Genomic DNA, 19118 nt, shown 5'->3' with positions numbered 1-19118 from the left:
AGTCCCTGCATGATCTAGCAATTTAGAAAATATTTTTTTTTCTGGGAATAGTGTGCGTCCAGACACGTGCATGTTCCATGCACTCCTCAGAATTCCTGTTTTCAGTAACACTGTTAAAACTCTGGTGCTGTATCCAACTCCAAACACCAAAGTGCATTCCAAACTTCACTTTGTTCAATAGGAAGAGAATCTGTCCCCATGCCAACTTAGATTAATTGTGCAGCACATGTGCTAAGGCATAAAATACAGACATTCTGTAGACAGAAAAAACATACCAAAAACACAGAGATACATGAACATAATGCATAAGAAAGTCTTGCAAAAGGCACAGGTCTTCTAAAAGAAACATCAGGGTTTTGTTTAGCTCTTCTAAGAACTAAAATTACTAAATATAAAGTACCTTCCACACTTGTGATCACACTAACTTTTTATGGACCTTAAGAAAGGAGTTTGCATCGTATAGAAGTTATCTGGGAAAATGTGTTAGTAAGTGATCCAGAAATACCAATGGTAGAGGGCTGCTTTGTAGATGCTTAGCGCAATTTTCTTCTGAGGTACACAAATTGAGTCTTCTTAGCGAGCTTACAGCTTAGCATGCTACTGACCACAGCATTAGTGATATTTTCCCACAGCACAGGAACTTAAAATCCATGTAAAAATAAAAATTATTGGTCTTTTTCAATGGAAAATAAATGCAAGGGTCATACATCACACAAAATCCTCAGAAATGGCAAAACAAAAAAATAACAGAATGGCACCAGCTGTTACTCTGAATAACTTAAGATACAATAGGAAAGTAACCAAGGAGGTTTTTCAAGACAAAATTACTTGAATTTCATGCACATGACAAATTTAAAACAGAGCTGACAAGCAGTCTGGAATACTACATGACGGGTTGCTGAGAAACATAATTTTTACTTTACTAGAACGACGGCATGCACATAATTCTATCCCCCAGTGCTTTTCTGTAACAGCAAATTTAGTCCAAAACTGCAGCCTTGAGAACCTGGATAAGAATCTATCACCATAACTGCAATGAGTGCTTCATTTGAAACACAGGGATTCTCTGTGCATATTAATTTGTTCAAAAATGTCCAGCATTGCTGCATGGGCCCTGGCCAGAGTGCATCCCAGCAAAAAGTCTGTCCTTGGTCCAGCAGAAGGCAGAGGCAATGTTTTCTTTTGCTTCAGCTGAGACACAAGAAGGCCAATAAGTACCCATATGGTACTTTGTTAAGATGACATGCACACTTTCTTGTGCCAGTTTATTTGGTGGGGGGCAGGGGGAGGGAGAGAGAGGGATGGAAGCAGGGGGAGAGAGGGAATTTTTTAGGGGGAAAATCAGTTACACGGATTTAGCATTTTGTATTTACTGATGAACACCCTGATATATATATATATATGTACACAGACACATACATATTTATATGATTTTGCTCATCCATGTAAAAAGAAGTTGCATATAATAAAGAATTACTTCCAAAAATTGTAAATTTCAATTAAGTAAAGTCAAAATGAAGTAAGATCATATGTTTGACATTTTTAGGCTTTTGCAAGGAAAAAAATCAGCTGTTTGACCACTCATGAAAGAGAAAAAAAAGATATAACTAACTCTTTATCAGGCACATGAAGAACAGGAAACGATAAGACTGTATCCTTTGATATGTCTGTCAGTAAAAGTTTTTTCATCTAAGCTGCATTTGCAGGGGAAAAGACCATTTACAAATTAGCTGTTTCCAGAATTCACAGTTTAAAGTTGGGAGCCTGAAAAATTTTGACTACTAAAATGTATGCACCTTTAAACCTCAGTGTTTTATTCTAGTAGAATTCAAGTATATATCGTATACATTCCTTAAGTCTACTCTTATTAAATTTTGATGTTAAACAGAAAGGGGAAACCATGTGCAACTAGATTAATTTATCTCCAGGGAGTAAGGACACATTAATAATTGAGATAATGTTTTCATATATGTTGGAATCGAGTGTGCCTTTCCACTTCTTTATTAGAAAACACATTAGCGGAAAATTATCTCATTCTCATCAGTAAGACCTAATTGCTAAGAAAGTCTCTGTTTCTTTGCAATAACAAAAGGATTATTCTCACTACTTCAAAATAGAAAAAAAAAAAAAGGGGTCAGAAACATTATGAAGAACTGCTGGAATAAATGCCTGTATTACCAAAGAGAGTGTTTATTTAATACACCCAGTCCTGTTTTTGTTTTAAACAATCAGAGTTTATTGTATTTTTATAAAATACAAGCAAACTCTGGTTATAGAAGTGGGCCAAAGGAGAAAAAAAAGCAGTACAACTGAAATGACTAATATTTTTTGGCTTTCTGAAAGACTGATCTTTCTGTAAGTTATAAAAAATTATCTTGGCTGATTGTGAGAGAACTCTATAATTTCCCATGAACACCCATAGGTGTCAAGGGCTGCTGTGAGGTAATGGAATGGTATGTAACTCACTCTGGGTCGTTGTACATTGTGCTGTGTGGATTACATACAAAGCAAACACTGAGTGCGTGGTGGGAACACTTGTGCAGACAGGCTGAAGCATATTTCCATAGCATTGAACTATACATCAAATGCAGCGCTTCTGATGTTTCCCACAACAAAGAGTATAAAGAAAAAAGCAACCAAAACAGCAACTGCACTTAAAAGTCTTCGCAATAGCCCTTCTGTTTGCCTGGTGTACACAAAGAACTGTAAACTAAAACAAATACCTATCAACTTTACAGTGCCGAGGGTAAAATAATAAAATGCAATTTTTGATACTGAAAATGTGAAATTCTCTCCATAAGGTCTACCAAGACCTAATGCTGAACAGCCGATCTGTAGATAGACTTGCATTTGCAGCTGTGTGGGAAATATTGGTGAAAGAGAATGGACTAAACTCACAACTTCATAAAGGGACTATGATGAAATATTTATCGTTCACAGTGATTTAATCCACACTCCTATACCACGTAGACAAAATGAATACAGACTATTTAGATATGTACTGTCATTTGCTTTTCTGTATTTTCATAGACCAGGTTCTGTAAAATTACACTTTCTGATTACTTTTTTTTAGTGTATTTTTCTTTATTAAACATTGGTCTTCTGACAGATAAAGTACGCCAAATTGAAAGACAAAACAAATGAGAAACAGCAAAATTTTGGCTAGAGCTTAGAGTATGTGCTTCTTTGATAACAGTTTTTGTCATTAACAGAAATAATTCAAGACCATGAGCTGCCCAGCAATACATTATTATTAAATCAAATCGAATTCTTATTTTTAAGATAATTCCATTAAAATACATGCATTCATTTTGCTAGCCAACAGGAAATCTGTGTTGTGTGTTAAGAGCACAAGAGTAATCCCACACAAAAACTCAGCCGACAAGCACTTATGGCCTGAATCTGGTACATACAGTAGTACTGGTTGCTATTTTTTTTTCCTTTAGTGCCTTTTTGGGTTTTGCTTTTAGTCTTTTTTAAAAAGCCCTAGCTTCTTTCATTGCTTCAAAACATTTTTTAACTTAACCAGAAATATGATAAAAATTTTTACTTATTTAAAAAGGTATTGTCAACATTTGCAACTTTACTTGCATAAAACTAATTCATACATATTTAAAAATTAAGTTCATGATGTAAATATTTATGGAAAAATTATCTGACTCAATTTATCTGAATTTCAGTATTTATTGTAATGTGTGGGTCTGGCAATCTCATTTTACTCTTATATATTCTGTTAATTGGAATAGTCTAAACCACAATACTCTTCTTAACAATTAGAGCCTCCAACATCATTATAAAGTGTTCCATAAAAAATATTTGATTGATAAATATCCCAAAATGCTGTAAGTATAATCACTGGACTTTGGTAGGAACAAGTTAAAATCCAAATTATCAATATCTGCTGTACAAGAGAAATTCCATCTCCTCTGGAGGCAGCAGCAAAATTCCCAATCATTGCAATTCATCCAGTTCTACTGATCACATTCAGGTGTGTTCTGAGACTGATCTTTTTAATGTGAAAATCTTCTTGCCACAATGACATTTTTGGGTAAATACCTTGAGAAAAGGACCCTGGTGTGTTGTTTATTATTTGTTTACACACAGGAAAAGCATAGGAGCTCCAACTCTTCCACACCCCCAAATATCTTTCAAAGATGCATTCACTTTCACTGTACACACACTGAAGACAGCAAAAACACTCTGCATCTTCATGGATTCCTTATATTCTGGAGGTCTGGGTTTGATGAAGTTGAACAAGTACCACAGATCTATGGGCCTGTTTCTACTGGCTGTTGCAGCTAGTTTTGAGGCAAGCAGAGATTGCAGCCACAGAAGACTAAGCAGAACTAAAAAAATTACACCTTCCAGTACAAATCAAAGAAGAAATTAATGGCAAAATACGAGGAAGAGAGTAGGCTCTTTCTGACACACAGGGATTATAGGTTTTTCCTAACAGTTATCGCTGCTACCCTCTCTAAGACAATGACAAATATTTAAAAAAGAAAAACCAACAGCTTTGTGATATCTGAAAGCAGCTTTCACACAAAAGTATTGGAAGCCTCCTTAGGGGAATGCACAGTCGGTACAGGACCAGAGCTGAACTAAACTGAACAAGCACTAACTCCATCACACTGCAAAGGGTCAGGCTGTAGAACAGGGTCCTGGGCTTATTTCAGCAGCTTTTCTTGGACTGGCTGGGGACCACAGCAACAGTGCAGCGCTCCATCTCAACCCATATGCACTGCTCTAACATGATACAGCTGGTGCTGTGACCTGAGAGCTCCTGTAACTCAGGTCAAAATATAGAAAGCACTGGGTGTGGTGAAAGATTCGGAATTCTCTGATCAAGACTCTCTACTACACATTACAGCACCTGCAACAGTCAGCTATTCTTATGCAGACCAATTGGAGCTCTGTGCTGTCCTGGTTTTCTGGCTACCTTTATCACACCAAGGCTTTTGCTCGCACTGGCTGCAGCTTCAAACCTGCTTACTCGGTTTATTTGAATTGTGGGTTTGTTTGCTTATCTTCGTAGCTAGTTCTGGTGCTTGTACTGCATACAGTCACACTCCATGTTTACTTCAAAAAGATCAAATTTGACAAGGAAGGAAAGATGATAACTTACTTCCCAGAGATGCTGAGTGTTCCTGATGGCACCTGCTTGAACCTTCTCTGGCAAGAGCAGGATTCCCTGGAAGGGCCCAATCCAGGTGCCCTGCTGGATGCGCTGTGCCGCACAGATGCCGTAGGCCAGGCCAGGCACGGTGCTGGTGCACAGACACACTTCCCGGGGCAGGTCCCGGAGCCACTCGGGGATCTCGGGCGGAGGGGCGGCGGCGGCGGCGCTGCTGGTGCCCACCAGCCGGCGCAGGGAGTGCAGGGGGCCGTGCATGGGGCACTCTCCGTTGCGGTTGTCGGCACACATGTCACACCCTGAGGGACAGAGAGGGAAAAGCGCTGTCAGTGCGGGGATGCTGGCCACCACCGCTGCCACGGGCCCGTCATGCAGAGCCCGGCGCTCGCATCTCATGGCAGCGCAGCCGGCGCTCCGCACGCCGCGCCCTTGGGAGCGCTCTTTCCCAGGTCTCACCAAAGCCTCGAATAAGAAATTCCAAAGGCTGAGCAGAAATCCTGCAGACAATTTGCAAGCCTTGTGTATTCACAAACCTGCCAAGATTCATTTACTTTAACAATGTTTTTAAAGATGAATTTTTTGACAAACACAAATAGTCCGGTTAAACCATCCCAGTGTGTTTCAGCGAGACATTTTAAAACACAGTCACAGCGTGTTACAAGTCCCTCTCAACTGCCTTACCACAGCTCAGCCCAAGGGCTTAACTGGAACAAGATTTAATTTAATCCTTATTTTAAATGAACATTCACTCTGGTTTTTACATTAACATGTGTGTGTGCATGCCTGTCTGTTTGGAAAATAAAATAAATAAACCAGAACCTCATGAATGACAAATTGGAGCCTACATGCACATTTACTTTACTAAAGACAAATCTAATCTTAAAACTGAAATTATGCAGCAAATATTTCTGGGCACGCACTTGAAATTTTATTTATTGAACGAGAATGCATGTTCTTTGCCTGTACCATGTAAATGAAGCTAGGAAAAGACCAAAACAGCATATCTGAGTTCATGAGCAATTCCTGTGAAAAAGATCCATTTGTAAAAGTGTTAATTTCCCTAACTGTTGTTAATAATGAATGATGTGTCTCTATTTTGGGAAGATCTTGCCATGACTTTTCTTTTCTGAGCAAAGAAAATTTTGGTTAAATGTTTCCACTGCACACTATTCCACATGCCACAAATGTACATCTTCCAGGAAAATGTTTCATGTTCAAGAAATTAATTTCTCTGGAGATACGCCGAGTTAACATAACAATGAATCTCTTGAAATAAATTGCCATCTTCTTCACATTTCATTTTCGTAGCACAATAAATGTTTTCATATAAATTTATTCCAGAAATACAAAGAAAAACCAATAATTATGGCATCGTGCTCTTGTAGCAAGTCTTACATCTTTTCCCTAATAATTTTATATACCACTCCTTACAAAAACAGAGCACAGCATTCACTACAGAAGCAGGAGTTTCTTGGTCTATGCCACAGATTTAGACTTGCTAGACTGCCTGCAACCACAGTTTCAATCCTCAGGGGCCCTGACTCAGATGTTCTTCTTTCCAAACTGGATGTACTGTGTATTAAGTAGGCCTCTTTCCTACAGAACCTTCAAAGGAAAACCCTCCCCGCATTTTAGCAAAACCTGCTAAAGGAAAATAAAAGATGCATCTTCAAATTATGGCTTCTATGTGTATTCTCCAGTTTTAGACACGCTACATAAACACGCTTCCCTGTCACCCTCTTTTAAATTTTACCACTAAAAAAGTGGTGTATTCAGCAACAAGAAATTATTACTAAGTTACACGTAGAAGCCAGTTTCCCTCAAGACCATTATACCATTGGGTCTTGCAGAAAACGCCTGTCTCCACCTGGCGCACATCTGTCCAAGTTCCCTACCCGCAGCATCGGTGTCAGATCCCAGCAGAAAGCAAGGAGACAAGCCCTGAGCTGCGCATTACTCTGGCGGGTGCCCCTGCAGAAGGGCTGCGTGTGAAACTGGCCCCAAGACACCCACCCATCCCTCGGCAGGCCCGGGCAGGAGGCAGGAGGCAGGAGGCAGGAGGCAGGAGGCAGGAGGCAGGAGGCAGGAGGCAGGAGGCAGGAGGCAGGAGGACGGAGGCGGGGGAGCGCCGGCCGGCACGGCCGGACAAAGCCGCCTAGCGGGGACCGCGCTCACGTCGGCAACAGCGCGACTGGCGGCAGGGTGCGATTTCTCCTCGCCTTAAGGAGCCAATCCCTGCCGCAAAACACTTCTGTTGGGCTGAACCGCCACTGCAGAGGGGTTTTGCTCTCTCAGCCACGTCAATTAGAGGTGAGTAGAGGATGGAGGATGGGATTTGCAGAAGATATTTCTGGCGAGTCCTAAAGGAACGCAGCAGATATTCCTACAATCATTCTGAGGCTTGATGAATAAAAGGCATCAAGTATATGCTGGAGAGGAAGGGAATGGGACAGTGGGGTGGTTGGGAGGTTTTGGGGGTTTTTTGTTATTATTTCCACAGATAGTTTGGAAAGTGAGGTATCACCACAGCATCTTTTCTTCCCTTTCCTCTTCAGAACCAGTCATCAAGGAACCCTGTGGTTTTGGCATATCCGAAGATGTTAAGGGCAGAACTGCAGTTTGGCACTGGAGGTCACATAGGAAAGGATCCCAAATAGAAAAAAGGAAGAAAAGAACCCAAACAACAAAAAAACAAACGCACAATCAAAAATAGTTTGGCGTGAGATACACTCTAAACAGATTATGGCTGAACTCTATGATCTACAGTTGGACTTGATGACTTCACAGATCTTTTGGAAGACAAATTATTCTATGATTCTATGAAATCAATAGATTTCAATCTACCCATGCAAGTTAGAAAGAAAACATCTTGCAGGAAAACTGAGAGGTTAAAGAAATTATGTCTAACCATGATGTGGGTAGGCCTTTGAATTCTAATTATTTGCACTGCTTTAATATTTTCTAGATGGGCAACCCTCCTCAACACTAGCTGATTGCAATGACTTTCTTAGAGGAACTGTATCTCTGGAGAAATTTACATTAAGCCTGCTAAAGTATCTTCTTTACTCCGGTAAGAGAATCTCAGTGTCAAGTTCCTGCATCCAGCCACCAGGTATACACAGCTTTTCATGCACAAAAATTTCAGTACCTGCCTAGAACAACAATTTCTTAACTTAACTCTGACAATATGTGTGCATGAATGTGGGTTAAATATTTTATTTCTACATTTCCAAGAAAAAGAAACTAAGAAATTTTGAAGGAGTACAAACAAACCCTGTGTCACTGTCATTTACCCTTACAGAAAGTCACACATGGTGATATTTATTTTCCAGTGTCCAAAAACAGTGGTAATGTCTTAATGCTTGGCAGTCACAGTATCTGATCCCCTGCTGTGTTCCTTTCCCCTTTGTCCTGCCAAAGCTGAAAATTTGGAAAATGGAACATCTTTTGAAACTGTTTTGGCTAATATCTTGTTGATGAGAAGGGAGGAATCTGTCTTTAATACTAAGCAGTACTGAAATTCTTCTTAGTTCCATGCTTCATACAGTTAGCTTTAGTTGCTATGTAATTGCACAAATAAAATCTTTAAAAATTCTCATAAATGTTATAAGGAATGGGAGCCATCCTAGCTATATTTTACCATGCCTTGAGTAGAAAGCTACTGTGCATCTTTTCTGTAACTAACTTTTGTGCAATACATGAAATCATCCATTTAAAGACCATCACTGTAGGCAGTGTATTCCTTTGCCTCAGAGGACAAGGGAAGGATGTCCTTCATGTCGTATTGGGGAAAAAATCAAGAACTCCGAGACTTGCACACTATCCTGCCTCACAGAAGGACAAACAACATTGAATATGCTGCAGAGCACAATGTGACACACTGCACCAACATCCTTAATAAGACATGGAAAAGAAGCAGGGAGGTTTGAGAGGCAGAGTGTTGTGGTCCACTGACATCACCGAGGTCTCCAAACTGGATGGTGGCCATTATCACCCATCCTGACGTGGGGAGTTCACATGAAAGGGATGCTTCTACAAGTGTGAACTTCCCAGAGCATGGCCAGATAGGGCGACAAGGAGGGCTGTCCTGTGCCCTTCCTCCAGTTTTGGCTTCAAGAGAGCAGCTGAGTGTAAGTACAGGGCTTCACTGAGAACAGTTGAAATGGATAATTCCACTTTCTGTAATAGAAACAGTCAAGCCCCAAGTCAAGTCAAGAAGTAGCAAGAAATGTAAGAAAATTGGAGGACTTGCTGAAAATGCAAAAATAAAGGAGGACTGCAGCAAGAGCAGAGTATGTCCTGACAAAATCTAGAGATGTAGAAGGTAAAGTCAGTAGGAATACTCCATTGCAGGCCCAGATACAGCCAAACACTTTGGAAGGAGATCAGTTTCCTTCTTTATACCTTCATATTCTATTGATAAGGAGAATTAAGGAAAGGAAGATGCAAGAAAAAGAAAATTAAAGGACTTCCTAGTGGAGCTGTTTGGCATGGTTCTTATGGAAGGGCTGCAAGATGTTACTGTTTATGTGTCTCCAGGAAAATGAACACGGTGTAATGCCAATACTATTACTCTGTGTGACTACACTTAAAAGTACTAAACCAAGGCAAAAGGACATATCATTGCCCCCAAAATGTAATTTTAAACATGCACCAGCATAAATAACACCACTACTGCACACTTTAAAGCAAATCTGAAAGGAAAAACCTTTCATCAGTGAAACTAGGGTTTAACACAGTGTTTTTACCAGCAAACCAGCTGTAACAATAAATGAAAGAAGTACATTTTTTCCTCAGCAATAATATGCTTCAAAGGTGCAGTTAGACTGGATACCTGCAGTTTGCTGGTATTAAAGAAGGGTGGCCTCTGACCCTTTGCTTCATAATTCACGACAAGCATGCAGGTATCCAGTGTAAGCGGCCATCATTTCACATGGTATTACTCACTTGCAAGTATAAATCACTACGGCTGGCCCTGCATCCCTGTCTGGGCCCGGGTACCCAGCAAAGCAGGAGGGAGGGCTGGAAGAGTCTGTTTCCCTTCGTTTCCTGAGGGCTGGAGCTTTCCAGGGAAGCTCAGCCTCCTTCGTACTTCAGTTTCCTCATTGATGAGCTGGCATCCACCTCCTTTCACCAAATTATTGACAGTTTCTTTCAGACTGTCTCACTGGAGGCAGACTTTCGGGGGTACGAAACACAGATGCTCTTTCCCGTCGGATTTCCTCTATTTATTTAGTTATTTATTCTAACTACTCTTTGCAGAGAGCGGGACCAAGCCCGGCCCTCTGACCCACGACTGTCACCGGGTCCCGGACGCCCGACCCCCCCTCTCGCAGGGCTTTAGCCCCCTGGCCCTCGCTCGCCGCTCTCCCCGCGGCGCAGGGTGCCGGCGGCACGGGCGCCGCTCCCGCAGCAGCGCAGGAGCTGCCGCGGGGTCCGTCACTCCCGCTCGGGGGTCAGGCTCACCCCGCGCCAGATCCGCTGGGGAAGAGGTTGTTCGAGAGCGCCTGGGCGCCCCGGAGTAGATCAAGGGGTCCGCCCCGCCTTCAGAGAGGCTTTCGGGTTATTTTTAAGAGGCAAGTGGGGGGCGGGTTGAGGAAGGGTTTGATTTTCCCTGCCTTCTACTGTAAGTATGAATGAATTAAATTTCCGTGTCAGGTATGAGAAGGGTAGGAGAATATTGTGTGTAGATAAACCTTGCCACCCTCTGCCCCTGAGAGACCCCCATATACAATGTAGAGATGATGAATAGGCGCCAGGAGAGGAGATCGAAGTTCAGTCCGCTCCGGCTCCACTCTCTCCTACAAAACTATAGGGCAATTAATTGTGGCTTGTCCCCTCATCCTTCATCTCCTGGTGGCACATATCGATGGAGATTACTGCTGATGGACCATTTTATCACCCTAAATAAACAGTCACCACCTTCTCTAACCTCAATCTAATGTATGGCTATCTGCTATGTTTAAGGGTGCTGGGTAACTAATGATGTAAAATAGCTAAATCATACAGGTTACCAGCACTCCAGAGGAAAAAAAAAAAAAGGTCCGAATATTTTCCACACTGATCCGCTTCACAGCATGTTATATATACACTGTCTCCCCATAAATTGAATGGGAAAAGGTGCACAAAGTGCTTGGTCGCGTGACACTTCAGTTTTACATTTCGTATTTATTACAGCGGCAGGTTGGTGCTTTCTGGCGAAGGTGGAGGAGTCTCAGAGTTCTCAGTGCGGAAGGGTCTCCCCAGAAGCTAGGGGCAAGCCTCCGAGGGAACAAGCCGGTCCCGCAGCCCGCGGACTCACCCTAGGAGATCTCCTGGCAGCCCGAGCGCCCCTCCCCCAGCGCCCAGAAATACCCTCGTCTCACAGATTCAAGGCTGGGAAGCAAACGGTCCCCAGCCGCCTGCCACTTTATCGGGGCTTTAGCATAATCCCCTTTACTTCCCTGGGAGTAAAGACTGCTGGGCTCCAGTTAGGGTTTTGCCTCTTGCTTGGTTTCTTTTTATTATTATTATTATTTTTCCCTAGCTTACCCCCTTTCAATTTAAAACAATTACATACAGACGCTTAACTCACATCTCCTAGGCGGCCCCCGCCCCCTCCCTCGCCCAAGACCGTGCCATATTCATTGATATTTGACGACCAAGGCGTGTGTCTATTGGTAAACCGCCGCCCATCCATCTTCCCGCGGCGGCCGCCCGGCGCCGGGCCGGGCCGGGCGCTGGGGAGCGGGGCCGGGCGGGGTCGGGACAGCCGGGACAGCCTCGGCAGCCGGGACAGCCTCGGCAGCCGCTCGGGCTCTCCCCGCGGGCCCGGCAGCCGCCCCGGTCCCGCAGAACAGCCGGGGCATACGCGAAGTTCGCCGGCGCCTCGTTCGAGCGGGTGGGAGCTGCCGGGGAGCGGGGACACGCGGGGCGCTCCGGGGAAGAAGGGGATGCCCGGGATGGAGAGAGGGGTGTTATTTAGGAAAGTAGGGGAGACGGGGCACTCGCTGCGTTGGTTGATGAAGGAGGTACAGCTAGGATTAGAGCCCGAGAAACAGGCGGAGGCCTGCTAGGCTGGGCAGAGGAGCGGACCGGCGTCCCCGCTCCAGGCAGGGGGTTAATCCCGGCGGGCGGGTGACTTTGCCGGGCTGAGGAGAGCCCGCCCGTCTCGGGTGTCCTTGGGGCTGTCCCGAGATGGAACTGCAGCAAGCAAATACTACCCAAACTAAAGTAGACGGGACGGCGTCTCACCCACAGCCCCCACCTCCTTCCCCTCAAACGGGCAGTGAAGGTGGGAATGATGCGAAACGGGGAGGGAGGGTGGGAGTAAAGGCGCCTGAAAATCACGCTTGCCCACGGACCGCACTCGGGAAGCCGCGCAGGGGCAAGGAGGCCCGTGCCCTGCAGCTTGTTCCCTTGATCGTGAGAGTGCTTGGAGTGCATGGCACGGCACAGGCTATACTTGCGGCACTCCTTCTTCACTGACAGTTTACTTTTTTCTTTTTTTTTTTTTTTCTTTTTTTTTTTTTTTTTAAGCACGGGTCGCCCAAAGCAACTGCGCTTGGTCCCAGAAGACTTAAACATTCGCGTTGAAAGTTTCGCTCAGAGGCAACTAATAACCGCTGGAGCGAAAGCCGCCCTGTAAACAAGTAAATTATAAGAATGTTTAAATCTAACTGAAGGAAAACAAACATAAAAAATGTGGAGATGGCGCTGGCTGCCCCCTACCCGTTCTTCCGACGGCGACGGCTGCCCCGTCAGAGTCGGACGCGATTCACAAGCGTCCTTTCCGCAATCGAACCCTTTGCTTCCCCGAATCCACCTTTTATATCGCCCTCGGGAAGAAATTATTCAGGCTTCGCCTCCGACTCTGCGGGGTGCTGTTATTCCACTCAGTCCTTAAAAATGTTCTCCCCCTAAAACGCTTTTTAATATTCCCTTCTCCTTTTAAAACCTTTACCCTTTAGATTTACAGAGCGGCTCCGAGAAGTAAAACATGTATTGTCTGAACAGTTTGGTTGTCGATTAGAAGTGCATTTCGGATTCCATTTTCTGCATGTAATTTATAATATCACGTTTTCTCCACCCGGGAGCACAAAATACACGAACAGGTTTCACTACAGGGTAAGACTAAGCATGAGGAAGTCGCTCAAAATAAAGTCGACAACCAATATAGAAGCATTTGAAATGTTAAGAAATCGGGAAAAATCTCCACCAAACTCCGGTTCAACTTTCCCCCTCACATATGCACAGCGCCGAAGACTGCTCTAGCATCCGTGCAGTTTAATTAATACATAAGAGGATGTCATGGAAACTTTCAAAACAAGCTCCTCATCTTAAATTGAATTAAACGAATCCGCGTTTTGCTTGGGCATGTGTTTCAGGATTGCTGGTTTGGGGGATCGTTTTTCTGTTAAACAGCCTTCCTTAAACCGACATTTGGGGAGTGGTGGTTGAGAAGCACAACAACAACAAAAAAAAAGAGTTTTAAGAAACCTTAGGGCAAAAGAGAGTGTTTGAAACAATAATAATATTTTTTTTTTTAAAGTGCATGGGCCGAAGCCATGTGTTCTAAGAGGGACAGATCCGTGTGCTCTGAATTATAGTTATAAAATTGACGAACTATTAAGAGGTTCATGTAACTTTTTTCATGTCGTGAATTTCCTCGGTCGCATCATATTGATAGATACAGGGTATAAAAAGACAGAAATTTCTAAAATTACAAACCTTTCATCCGTACATTTGTTTAATGATAGGGGCGCCCCCTCCCCCGCCCCCCCCCCCCCAAAAAAAAAAACCCAAACCTCCTAGCTGTATAATTGGCAACAGCAGTATAAAACTCTTCAGAACCACCAAGTCCTAAATTAATTCTGACTCAAGTAGACTTTTTCGTCTAGAAAATCGGCTTTTCCCTTTAAATGACCATGTCATGCTTTTCCGTAGGGGTGAAAACTAAAACCAACGAGGTGTTAACGAGGTCTGAAAGGAAACGATACTCGGAGATAAGAAAGAGGAAAACTTTGCCCTAGACCATCTGATGAAAACTGCAACTTTTCTCCTGCCCAGCTCGGAGGAGTAATTGATTTCTGGGTATTCAGCGAAGCCCGGGCTTTCCGGGCAGGAATGCAGTAGGGCATACAAGGCGAGAGAGAACCAGCTGTTCAGCTAGTTGCCCTGAACCTTTGCTGAATCCATTTTCTCAAGCAGCCCTCCGAAAGAAATCTACCCCCGCCACAGCCTTTCCGGTGAAGCGTGCCTTCCAGGGAAGGACCCGGGTTTCAGACCAGAAAAACTGCTACTGAAGGGTTGCAGCCCATCTCTTGAAACAACTGGTAACAACGCAAAAACTAAAGGGAGGGACGGGCGAGACGGAGGATGCTCCTGGTGGAGTGAGAGCGGTGCAGGCACCGACTGCGGTCCCCAGCCTGGAGCGTCCCCGGGCTGGCCCCACGCGCGGAGGAGCGGAGGGGAAGCGGCGGAGGAGGGCGAGAAGGGTCACGATACGTACGGTTGTTGGGGTCGCTGGTGTGCTGGTTCAGGGGGATGATCTCCATGCGCTGCTGCCCGTACAGGTAGTAGTCCAGCTCCTCGGCCGTGCAGCGGTACCGAGCGGCACCACGGTCGCCGCATTTGCCGCCGCCGCTGCCGGCCCCGCACAAATCCTTGCCCTGCAGGGGAGCGGGCGCTCCCCCGGCCGGGAGCTCCGAGCTCTGCAGCGGGCCGAAGACCGGGACCTTGGTCACAGGCAGGGAGGTCAGACCAGCCAGAGAAGCCGCCGCCGCAGCGACGCAGGACGAGGTGGAGGAGGAAGACGGAGTGGACGAGGAAGAGGAGGAGGAGGCAGAGGAGAGGGAGGTCGGGCGCTGGCGGAGGCTGTCAGCCGGGGGCTCTGCTCTCTCGGGTGGCTGGAGCTGGGCGAGGGGCCCGCTGCTTTTGAGCTGGCTGCTCTGCGGGAAAAGCTGCTGCCAGTGCTGCAGATAGGCGGGATCCACCTTCAGGAACGCGGATCCGCCGGGATCTCCGGGCTTCAGCATCGCTCTGCCTGTGGAGCAGGGAGGAAAGGGACAGAAGACGTGAGACCCCCTCCCCACCCTGGCAGGGCTGCCCCGAGTCCGCGGTTGGACACACACTCGGACACACCGGGCCACGCGTGAGCTCTGCGCCGCGGCTGTGCGGGATCGGCGGCGGGACCGTGCGCCTGTAGCTTCCCCTGTCCGTGGCCAGATTGGTCAGGAGAAAGCCTCGTCCCGAAAAGCCCCAGGACGAGAAACGTGGTGGCCGAGGCGACAAGGCTGTCCCCCGGTTTCCGCCCCGGAGCACGGGCAGGACGCGGACGGTGGTGGGCAGCCCCTCAGGCCAGCCCCACGGCCGGAGAGCCCCCGCCGCCCCGGAGCGCGCAGCTCACCCCGTCCCCGGCGCACGCACTGTCTTCCCTTTTCACTCCCTTCCCTCTCTCCGCGGAAGCAAACGACTCTCCGCTGACAACAGGGAGGAGGAGGAGGAGGCGGAGGAAAGTTCAGTCACACGCACACACGCGCGGGTCTCTCCTCTCCTCTCCGGCCGCTGCTGTTTTCCACTCGGGCGCTCACCGGCGGAGGGCGCGGGCCGGCAGTGCCCTGCCCCGGGCGAAGGTGCCCCGCTGTGCCGGACAAGGTCGGGGGGCCCCGACTGGCCCCGACAGGCCGGGTCTGCCTTACCTGAGCGGGGTGAGCGCTGCTGCACGGGCGGCGTGCGGAGGCGTCGGCTGCTCCGGGAGCCTTCGAGTCGGAAAACGGCCGGGAGCAAAGACTTCTCCGGTCTTTGTCCACGCGGGAGCGGGATGATCCTTCTCCAGGTTCCGGTGACCGGAGGGACGGCTAGCTGCGGGCCACGGGGCTCCCTCTGCTGTGGCTGCGCATCGCAGTCGCGGCCGGGCGCTCGGCTCGGCTCTGGCAGGCTCTGGGCGAGACACGTGGGTTTTACGACAGCGCAAAATACAAGTGTGTGTGGTGTGTACGAGAAGGAGGGGAGGGATCGGGAAGTTACCAGTGAGTCTGGATGCAGAGCTCTTTTTTTGGCAACTTCCCCCACTTTGTTCCTTGCTCAACTTTTAAAGTGCCCCTTTCTTCCCTTCCCTCCTCCTTCCTTCCCTCCCTCCCACCCCCCAGCCCTCGACCTCTCTCCCTCTCTCCTGCTTCCCTCCCTCCAGCTTCCTTCCCTTCCTCTCTTTTTCTCTCTCTCTCCCCCCCCATCCCCCCCCCCCCCCCCCATCCCCCGCCCCCCTTCCAGTTCCGAAACACAATCGCCCCGAAAAGAGCTGGGCTTTTGGCTTTTACCTTGACGGAGGAGAGCGGTGGACCGGCGTTCTCCCGAGCGGGATCCGCGCTGCTGCGCCCACCCCAGAGCCGAGCGCGGAGAGCTCCCAACCCCGCTGGCCCAAGCGCCTCGCACCCGGCCAGCCCCCGTTTGCTGTGCTCTTGCCTCACCTGCTTTTTGCCCCTCGGGGGTTGGGGTCGATTTTAGACACCTACCCGACCTGTCCCGACGCTGTCTCAGATAGTTCGCTTAACCTCTGTGCTGGATGACACGCCTCCTTTTCCCCTCGGCCACCTGAGACCAGTCCCAGCACAGCTGAGGGAGCCCACCGCCCCAGAGCTTCTCCTTCCTCAGACCTTGCATCCTCGGGCACCACGAGCACGCCTCACTCCTGCTCTTTGTGCTCGGCTACAGCGCAGTGCAAGAAGTATGCCAGAGGGAGATGCAACCTGTGGCGAGAAACTTCTCATCTCTAGTGACTTTTCGTCCCCACTCTGCTTAGAAACTTGGGTTTCCCGCCCCGCTGCTCGGTTGTTGAGCTCACATATCAGTGAGTATTTAACGAGTTTGGGGCTTCTTTTCAGTTTCTTTCCTAGACCGTATGAAAAACTAGACAAGAACTATAATCTCTTAGGCATATGGCGCGTACATATTATGCCTTGCATTCAGGACAAAATGCACAAAATGTTTATCTTACCAAAACATCTCTCTAGTGTCAGAAGAGCCCTCGTAGACAGGTGTTACACTGACACTGAATGCACAGTTGCCTACAAACGTAACTTGTGAGCGTGAAAAATGTTTTCACCATTCTCCCCACCCTGATTCTAGTTTGTTTCTTTCCCACCCTTCATTCTCTCAGAGCATGGGAAAGCTGCTGCTGTTTAGACTTTGTCTGTGTCTAAGGCAGGACATTTTAACACAAATTTGAACAGGGCTGGGGCAAAAAATGTTTTGACTGGAGTCATTTTGACAAGGTCATCCGTCATCTGCTGTATAGATTGATAACACCTAAATTCAAGGCAAACACGAGTAGGAACACCCTCAGCACCCATTTTTAGGGGTTATAAAGTTGGGTATAAAAGCCTTCTTTAAGTCATTGATCAATTCCATGATTCCAATTTTCATCCCTCTCGCTCTCCTAATCCTCTTTCTGTACTTTCTCAGCGCTGCTGCTCAGCCCAGAGCTGCTCAGAGGTGCGGGCTGGGAGTCTGTTCGCTCCGTCTCTGGCGGTCAGTGTTGGGTGCACTGACAGTGGGCACGCTTGGTTTTCTCTGTTTTTACTCGCTCCTACCCAGCTCCCGCTTGGTCACAATTCTGTTCCACCCCACCCGACTCTTTTTTTTTTTTTTTTTTTTTGGTACATCTGTGCTATGGTTGTTTTCCTTACTGTACTTCTTTTCAAAATAGTGAATTGCCTTTAGTAGAAGCAATCTGAAAAATTCGTTTCGCGCTAGAAAAAATGTGATGAAGTAGAGGAAAGATCCTAACTAATGGATTTAAGTACATTGTCAATACCTGCATTTGTTTCGAGTTGTTAACAGAAGTATTCCATGAGTGTTCATATTCAGGAGTACTTCAATCTGTTGCTTTCGGCATTTTTTTTTTAACAGACAGAAAAGTAGCTCTTTGAGCGATCCAGGTGGCAGAATAAAATTTACAGACTCCCTTGACGCTCCGGGACCCTGCCGAAGCAGAGGAGAGGAAGAAGGAAGGTTCGCCGTCTTTGCCGGTCCGCAGGCTGGCGGAGGGCGGGCAGGGAGCGGGTCCCCTCAGCAGCCGGGCCCGGCTGCGCCCGCTGCTCCGCCCGGTCACTCACCAGGGCGGGGGGCGGCGAGGGCCGGCGGGCACACTGCGCCTTGTCATCTGGCTTTTGTCCTTTGCGACAAGAAGCCCCGCTGCGCCGGGTCCACCCGGCCCAGGGTGGGAAGGGAGGAGAGCAGCCGCGGGGAAGGTCGGCGAGCCGCGGGTCAGCGCCGGTGCCGAGCGGCGGGCGGGGACAGGGGGGCTCTCTGCGCCGGGCCGGCCAGAAAGGCAGCGGCGCGTCTCGCCCGGGCAGGGGACGGCTTCTCGCCCACTCTCTCCAAAACATCTCCGCTCCCGGCCCCTCCACTCCCTCGGAAGGACCAGCAGGCAGATCCGCCAGCAGGGCTCCCAACCCTGAACCTGCGCCTCCCCGGGGTGGCTTTAGCCAACCCTGACCTCTGGTCTCGCTTCCCCAGGCAGAGCGGCTGGTGCGCGTCCCTTCTGTCTCCCCCGAGTTGGTCTATTTGTTACTATTTCTTGGGTTTGCTCTTGCTGTGAGTTTGGCGTAAAAAAAAAAAAAAAAAAAATTAAAAAAAGATTTTATTTCTTTGCTCCTGGATGTAACGATGAGAGGGTAAGAAGGAAGAAAGCTTTAACTACTGCCATCTCCTTCCTCTTCTCTCAGGCTTTTTCATTATTTAGAGGACGAGTGCTGAAACAAATCACATTGACCGTTTAGAAGGCGATCAAACCTTTATAAAAATCCATCGCCTACGAATCGATTGGTGAATATTTGCTAGGAATTTGTTAAAAAGAAATGAATAAGGAGGGTAAGTGTATTAAATGCAAAGGGGGAACACGGTGGTGTTTTTCTTCATTGATTAATGACCTCTAAAATAAAACAAGCGGGAAGAGGAGCCAGGATCGATAAATTAACTACCCAAATTCATCATTTTCCCTGCG

At 47.1% G+C, this 19118-nt stretch overlaps 1 protein-coding gene across 1 annotated transcript in view; it reads right to left on the bottom strand.

Moving 5' to 3' along the window:
* Window positions 1–15880, bottom strand: part of PRDM6 (PR/SET domain 6) — a gene marked incomplete at its 3' end in the record, with an annotated part of 75176 nt that extends 59296 nt beyond the window's left edge. Inside the window, exons 1-3 of the mRNA XM_084225625.1 lie at window positions 15814–15880; window positions 14625–15158; window positions 5126–5433 (exon numbers count right to left, since the gene is read on the bottom strand). Coding sequence (XP_084081751.1) covers window positions 5126–5433; window positions 14625–15150 — 834 coding nt within the window. The 5' untranslated portion in view covers window positions 15151–15158; window positions 15814–15880. The remainder of the gene's footprint in view (window positions 1–5125; window positions 5434–14624; window positions 15159–15813) is intronic.
* Window positions 15881–19118: the final 3238 nt, after the last annotated feature.

The sequence above is a fragment of the Fringilla coelebs genome (assembly GCF_963513975.1).
Source record: "Fringilla coelebs genome assembly, chromosome: Z".
In the NCBI taxonomy this organism is placed as follows: domain Eukaryota; kingdom Metazoa; phylum Chordata; class Aves; order Passeriformes; family Fringillidae; genus Fringilla; species Fringilla coelebs.
Note: the sequence above shows the minus strand (reverse complement) of the source record. Positions and strands in the feature narration are given on the sequence as shown.